The sequence below is a fragment of the Ooceraea biroi genome, chromosome 8 (assembly GCF_003672135.1).
Source record: "Ooceraea biroi isolate clonal line C1 chromosome 8, Obir_v5.4, whole genome shotgun sequence".
Taxonomy (NCBI): domain Eukaryota; kingdom Metazoa; phylum Arthropoda; class Insecta; order Hymenoptera; family Formicidae; genus Ooceraea; species Ooceraea biroi.
The window spans coordinates 3,781,138-3,787,784 of record NC_039513.1 but is presented as its reverse complement, the minus strand read 5'-3'; the positions used below and the strand labels follow the sequence as shown (position 1 = coordinate 3,787,784).

General features: G+C 35.7%; 2 protein-coding genes across 2 annotated transcripts; both read right to left on the bottom strand.

Annotated features, from left to right (window-relative positions):
* Positions 1 to 2,932: 2,932 nt before the first annotated feature.
* Positions 2,933 to 4,349, bottom strand: LOC105285817 (NADH dehydrogenase [ubiquinone] 1 beta subcomplex subunit 7). The gene is made up of 3 exons (XM_011350311.3): positions 3,999 to 4,349; positions 3,228 to 3,396; positions 2,933 to 3,140 (listed from the first exon to the last, which is right to left on the bottom strand). Exons 1-3 carry the CDS (start codon positions 4,111 to 4,113, stop codon positions 3,056 to 3,058), a joined length of 369 nt encoding a protein of 122 aa, XP_011348613.1. The 5' UTR covers positions 4,114 to 4,349; the 3' UTR covers positions 2,933 to 3,055.
* Positions 4,350 to 4,465: 116 nt separating this feature from the next.
* On the bottom strand, positions 4,466 to 6,294 carry LOC105285816 (probable U2 small nuclear ribonucleoprotein A'). Its single transcript, XM_011350310.3, has 4 exons — positions 6,073 to 6,294; positions 5,946 to 5,986; positions 4,950 to 5,526; positions 4,466 to 4,819 (listed from the first exon to the last, which is right to left on the bottom strand). The coding sequence occupies exons 1-4, from the start codon at positions 6,152 to 6,154 to the stop codon at positions 4,779 to 4,781; spliced, it is 741 nt and encodes a 246-aa protein (XP_011348612.1). The 5' UTR covers positions 6,155 to 6,294; the 3' UTR covers positions 4,466 to 4,778.
* Positions 6,295 to 6,647: the final 353 nt, after the last annotated feature.

The window sequence follows — 6,647 nt, the reverse complement described above, 5'->3', positions numbered from 1 at the left end:
GACATTCCTGAAAATTTTGTTGCATCTCAGTAACTGAATTAGTAATTCGTTGCTTTAAATCTATCTGGTACTCTCCTGTTAGGAAATCTACGTTGATACTCTCGTACGGCAGCTCGTGCATTTCCGTCACAGAATCCGTACACGAAATGAATATCGGTGTATTCCTCATTTGAAAACACTTTTGGCATTCTGATAGTAATTGCTAGTTCACACGACGATTGAAATCTAACAGCTACTGTTGTGAAAGTAACAATCATACTGAATCGTTTCAACATAGTGAACATGAATACATGTGAATACACGTAACATAAACATCTTCGACCTTCCAAATTCTACACTATGTTCCGTTGTTACTTATCTCATATTTCTTTTCAATATTGGTTTATAACTTTGTAATAAAGCATTTCTAAGCAAACTCGATATAAGAATTTTTTCTTATTTCCACTAGTAGAATATGCTCCCGCAGTTTGTCGGTTAAAACCCGGGACACCCTGTATATCAATCGTATATCGTCCACAGGGCATCTCAGGTCTCGTGCACACACTTTGGACCAACACTTCTGAAGCACCGATCTTAGACGTTATCTCTGTCATTTTTTAAATTTTGATTTAATAATTAATTTTATCATTCTCTTAAGATTTATAAAACTTTATAAAATCTATATGTAATATGATACAATGGATAAGAATAAAATCTAGACCTTTGAAATTGTTATTATGGATAATAAATTTTTAACTTGAAAGTTATATTGAGCTATACAAAATGCAACTATTTGTACATGGCATATTAGATTAATGTGTTCTGAGAATTGTGTTAGATATAATCGTGCCTCAGAAGCTTGGAATTATTATCATTATCATATCAAATATATCAACCGATCGGTCCTTAGTGTGCGTCCTCTTTTTTATATTTTACACTTTATAAAAGTTTTACTACTTTTCACTGATTTCGTGTAAGTAGAATTATTGTAAATATCAAAGATATTACATGGCGCGCTTTGAATTTTGTCATCTCTAGCGAATTGCTGGAGGATGATTGATTTCAACAGATTTTTCTATTCATGAATATTTGCATGACTACGAGTTGCAGAATGTATTTTGATGGTATTATTGCGAGCATTTTTAATTTTGTGTAAAGTTCGAAAGATATTTCATTATATCTTATGTGAATTGATTATTTATTAGAATCCAAAAGACTATCACTAAATTAATGAAAATCACGTTGTAAAAAGCAACGCAGTAACGATTTATTTATCATGATGTTTTATTATCATAATGTTTAATGGATATTTAAGCTCAATGTATTTCTACTTATAATAATTTATCTATTATCAGACATTTTTATTAATTTGCAAAACGCAACAATATCATCTTGTATAGCACAAAGGAATGATTTTGAAATCGGTGTATGTATGTATTCAATGAACGCATAACTCGAAAAGTAACCAACAGCAAAATTAATTTAACTCGAATTAAAAATTGGAGACTGCTTTGCATGCAATATTTGCGTTTTATATATTGCTTTATACAAAATGTAACTATTGTATGTATTAATGAAGCCAACCGGAATGTAAATAGAGCAAACATATAATCTATTGGACCATTGATAATGATAGAAAATCTGATAAGTCTATGTTTATATTATATTGAAAGTGTGATATATCGGAAAAAGTCATTTTACCAGAAAATCAAATCGTGACTTTTGATGTATGAGATTTCGTATCGTACGAGACACCGGGCGATTAGGAAACCGTATGCTCGTCAATATACCGAGAGGACTCTCGAATTTACCGCAGTGCGGAATGAATTAACAGAAAATCCCACATTAACATTAAACTATAGAAGGAACTATGACAGCTAGAGCTATATGAATAACAATTCAGGTATTGATATCAACGATGCGCACTCACGTAATAAAAATCCCGTCTTTCCGACAAAATTCACGAATTTGTAAGGAACAATGCTTAAACTGCATATCGAGATCACACACAGGTATATACTGAGGAAAATTTAAGTTACGATAATATACTGCATCTTGCCGATTCGTCTTGTTGAATTCACCATTCCGTGTGAGTGAACACGGAGAGACGAAAGAGACATGTATTTATTACTTGATTAAACAGGATTCCGATTACGCTAATGTTTCACCACTACCGTTACCGTATTGCCGCAGGATTACGTAGCGAGACGCGAAATAACGAATATCGCGAAGCGACAGAACCGGTGCGGACACACGGCCCGATGCCGTCGGAGAGGATCCGCGGAGCTGCATGTCCGCGGCGCTTTGTATTTTATCGATTCCGTCGATGAAGCTGCGCGCAGCTATGAGGGGCGCGAGGGTGCGCATCCCACATGTGGCACGTATAATGATGTAGCAAACGCCACGCCGAACAGCGGCCGCGGCCGCGGCCGCGTTACGACGAATCCTCGTGGTTTAACAATTGTACTAATTAACAATAAGTTATTAAGTCTCAACGCGAGAGACGCTAATTTTACCTCCAATCTTAGGATTATAGTTCACACTGCGTATGCCAGTCAAGCGTGCGCCGTCTTGTATATATTGTACCTCTTTCTTTTTGTGTATAATGATGAATAAAAAAATATCAAACTATATATATTTTTTATTATCTAAATATGTCATTTTTATTATCTAAATTAATTATCGCGAGACAAAGCGAAAATTGATTATACGTGAAAATATTGCCTTCGCACAGTTTGTTTGTAAATTCGAATAACAATCTACTTACCTTCTTACAGTAATTGAAATCGAATAAAAAATCTTGAAATTTCAAGAGAACATATCGCATTTTATGCTTAAAAAATCAAAAACATTTTTAAATAACTGTTATAGTACGATTCTGATTCATCAAATCAATGCAAATTGTTAAAAATCGTATATTGCGCTTATTGATCGTTTCATGAAGTGGAAAATCTATTGCTATACATTTTATTCGCATACTTTATGTACAATAGCTGAACGCGATTCCCTCTTTACATATGTGCACCCTAAATTATCGACAATAATGAATTTATCGAAATTCTATAAAAGAACACCTTCACGCGGCTGCTGCTTGTTGTTTTCTCTTCTGTCTTTCGCGGAGACGGCGTTCTCTCTCGTATTCCTTTAATCTTATGGTATAACTGTAACAGACGTCATAGTTATCGCGTACGATAATAATCTTGATAATAATAATGATATAATCATTCTAAAAAATATGACTCCCTTACTCTTCAACTTGACATTGTTCGTACTCGTGTTTCTTGTGGGCGCACTTTAGCATGAGGGGATAATGAATTCTCTTACATTCATGTAACTCCATCCACTTGTGAGCACAAAAATCACGTTGCTTAAGTGGGATCTTTGCAGCCATCATATCCTCCTCTGACATCTTCATCTCTGTAAATCCAGCACACTAAGCAAGAATCGAACACAGCAAGATACTCTCAGATCTGAATAAACTTTACACGATGCTTGAATCGTAAATACATGCCATCAATACATGGTATACATACCTACCTACTTGGTAGAGAACTCTTCAAATAAAGATCATAAGACAGTACTCAAAACTTAACATATCGATTTTCAAAATAAAACAACAAAACGTCATACACTGTCAATCAATCAAATATAGTAATTGCTGACTTAATGAAATGTTCGCAGTTAAATAAAAAGTAATAATGTTAGAATCTTTAATTCATTATAATATATAGATTACTCAGAAATTATCATTAATATTTCGCCAATGCTCTCTCATGTATCTGATTGTAGCAGTCATATGCTGTAATTAGATATCCGCACAAGCGTACGTTAACCCCTTAATTATGTCACAATCCGTGAGTTTCGAGAATAAGATAACGATCGCCAGCGAATTACTGAGCGAAGTACTGAGAACGTGCGTACGAGTGGTCGATTTTTTAACTTGACATGTGAGCGACGGTAACAAAATATTGTGCAGTCAAAATATGTATACGCATACTAGGTTAGGTGCGAGTACTTGCCTCGGGGCTTTCGACCTTTCGGAAACCCCAGCATAGGGTCGAAGGTCGGTGCCGATTCATGTCGAGGTGTCGTATCAGGATGCGTTATATGAGCCGAAACCCAATAATTACCCATTTTTCGATTTCAAATTCTATCCGACGGATAGAGCAAACAGGAACAACTACAAACGTATCGTCGCGCCACACTGACATCTGGTGGCCCACCTTACATAATATGCGTTTTATTCAACGTTAAAAACAAATCGTCATATCACGACTAGCATAATCATTCGCGCATATTGACCTGGCGGATCAAGATTTTATATTCCAGGTTACTTCGACCTACTCGAACTCGATTGTTCGTTATCAAATATAAATAGAAAATAAAGAGATAATCTCTTCAATTGTAGATCAAAAGGGATGATTTGCGCACGAGAGTGTAGAGAATACAGAACGATACAGGGGGACAGTTTGAGATAAGACGAACATCTCTTGAAGAATCGATTTATTCGAAGCTGAAATAAACATATCGATATATTAAAATTGCATTTGTAATACTGAACGTTTGTAACAGTAGAAATCGCTTCCAGGCTAATTTTAATATCAAATCCTCTTTATTTTAACAAAAAAAAGTAGTATCTGCATCAGCATAGATGCTATCTGTGTAGTATACAATTTCTTATCAGCATCAGATGCACATTGCATTATGTCATATTCACTTGCTGCGAGTTGCATACTTACACGTACAGTATGGAGGAAGTTCTTTTCGGACTTAAATTATACATACAAAAGATAGCTGACTTAATCATCATCCTCTTCCATAGGTTCCACTGTTCCGTTGCCTAGAATGCAACGTAAAAGAATATATTACAAAATATTCTTACTCATTTATATATTTTATGATGCTTCCAAGATCTGACAATATATATTCAACAGAAAGCTGTGAAAATGTAGCATGCAAGCTCGTCTTACCGTTTTGCAATCGTTCCTCGCCAGGTATATGACCAGCCTGTAATAATTTGCTAAGTCTCTGCACCTCTTCCAAGGAGGAGGCGTTCGTGATGGCTTCGCGAATTTTGTTACGTTCCTCAGGAGTGGTCAAGGGCTTGTCCGTAGACATACCAGCTGCCTGCGCCTTCACTTTCTTTGCTATTTCACGTGCCATCTCCTTGCCACGTTTGCTTCTGAAGTACTCGATCGCTGCCTCGCGTTCCTTCTGCTTGATCTTTCGAAAGTCGAGCAACTTGAGCTGTGGAAATCTGTATACGACGTACTGTCTGTACTGCGGTTTGGCCGACACTGGATTTTGAAGCAAACACAGATTCGCGAGATTTTGCAGTGGTATCAGCGGCTCCAGGTCTCCCAGTTCTTGTATCATGTTGCCGGTTAACATCAGAGTTTGTAAGTTTGGTATGCAGTGCTCTAATCCTTCAGCGATTCTGACGATACGATTATTATTGAAGAACAGGGTCTTTATTCTTTTCAACAGCGGAAATCCGTCCAGTTTACGTATATCGTTATCGGAAAAATCTATTGTATCAAATTGATCCTACATAAAATAAAATAAAAATAATTTCATTATTTTTTATACGTTTTTCTTGTGTTTCATCAACAAGTACTTAAATCTGCATATTAATTCATTTCTGTGCAGAAATTAATGAAGAACTGCATTGTAGATTTAAAAAATGTATACATGTTTATCTAAAACCCATTGTTTTAATGTATTATAATATAAAATTGCTGTATGACAAATGCATCGAGATTAAAATTGGTGACAGTCTGTCCTAAAAATACGTAGAATACAGACTGCTGTCTTCCCGAATTCGGTTCAAACCAACTTGATATGGTTCACAATAAACTGTCAAAACAAGCTCTCGCACACACACAACAAAGTGTTATCCCATCATATAAACATGAATTGTTGTTTGGTGTCTTTACGTACTGTAAATAGTTAAGATGCGTACTTACCAAAGTCGCGCCCAGGTTTTCAATCGTGGGTATCTTGTATCCTGCAACATACAAACGAGAATAACGCAATGAAATGATGCAGAATGGCAACAGAAAATATTTAACATGATTTAACAAGTTCACACACCTCTCAGATCCAACTCGCGATCTCGCACGGGATTAATGTACTGCATCGACTGCTCTATCAAGTCTGGCGTCAGTTTCACCATTTTCAGACAATAATCGGAATTTTATCGACCGAAATATCTATTTTACAGCAAAACTTTCAGCGTTTTGCACGATACGACCGACTACAATCCGTACCCTTTGCACGTTCACAATGAGGTTAGAACATTAAACGCAATCAAACGCAACGGTGTTAACTAGCGCCTCTAACGGTCGAAGAAGTAACTTGGAAGTTCGAAAAGAAACAAGAAGTTATCGATAATAGATATGAGACTCACTATAATTGTGACTATTGTGAACAGGAAGGAGAGATAAATATAAAAATAATATAAACATATTAAACATTTTTTTATAAGAAAATTATGAACAAGAATTCTAAACAAACGCAATTCGAAAAATTCCGCTACAAAAATTGATTATTTTCTGTCCTGAAAATACGTCCGAGCACATCAGAAAAGTAATTATAATACGTGTACAATAGAATGAAATAAATCGTTAGATTATGTCAGTTATCGACCAACATACTCAATACGCTGC

What these genes read in the sequence shown, in the direction of transcription:
- LOC105285817 (XM_011350311.3), bottom strand. Translation starts at nt 4,113, where the DNA reads ATGGGTAATTATTGGGTTTCGGCTCATATAACGCATCCTGATACGACA. An exon ending in GAAAGGTCGAAAGCCCCGAG is followed by an intron (nt 3,397 to 3,998) that starts GCAAGTACTCGC and finishes CTGGATTTACAG; the next exon opens with AGATGAAGATGTCAGAGGAG. An exon ending in GAACAATGTCAAGTTGAAGA is followed by an intron (nt 3,141 to 3,227) that starts GTAAGGGAGTCA and finishes CGTCTGTTACAG; the next exon opens with TTATACCATAAGATTAAAGG.
- LOC105285816 (XM_011350310.3), bottom strand. Translation starts at nt 6,154, where the DNA reads ATGGTGAAACTGACGCCAGACTTGATAGAGCAGTCGATGCAGTACATT. An exon ending in TCGCGAGTTGGATCTGAGAG is followed by an intron (nt 5,987 to 6,072) that starts GTGTGTGAACTT and finishes TGTATGTTGCAG; the next exon opens with GATACAAGATACCCACGATT. An exon ending in AAAACCTGGGCGCGACTTTG is followed by an intron (nt 5,527 to 5,945) that starts GTAAGTACGCAT and finishes TATTTTATGTAG; the next exon opens with GATCAATTTGATACAATAGA.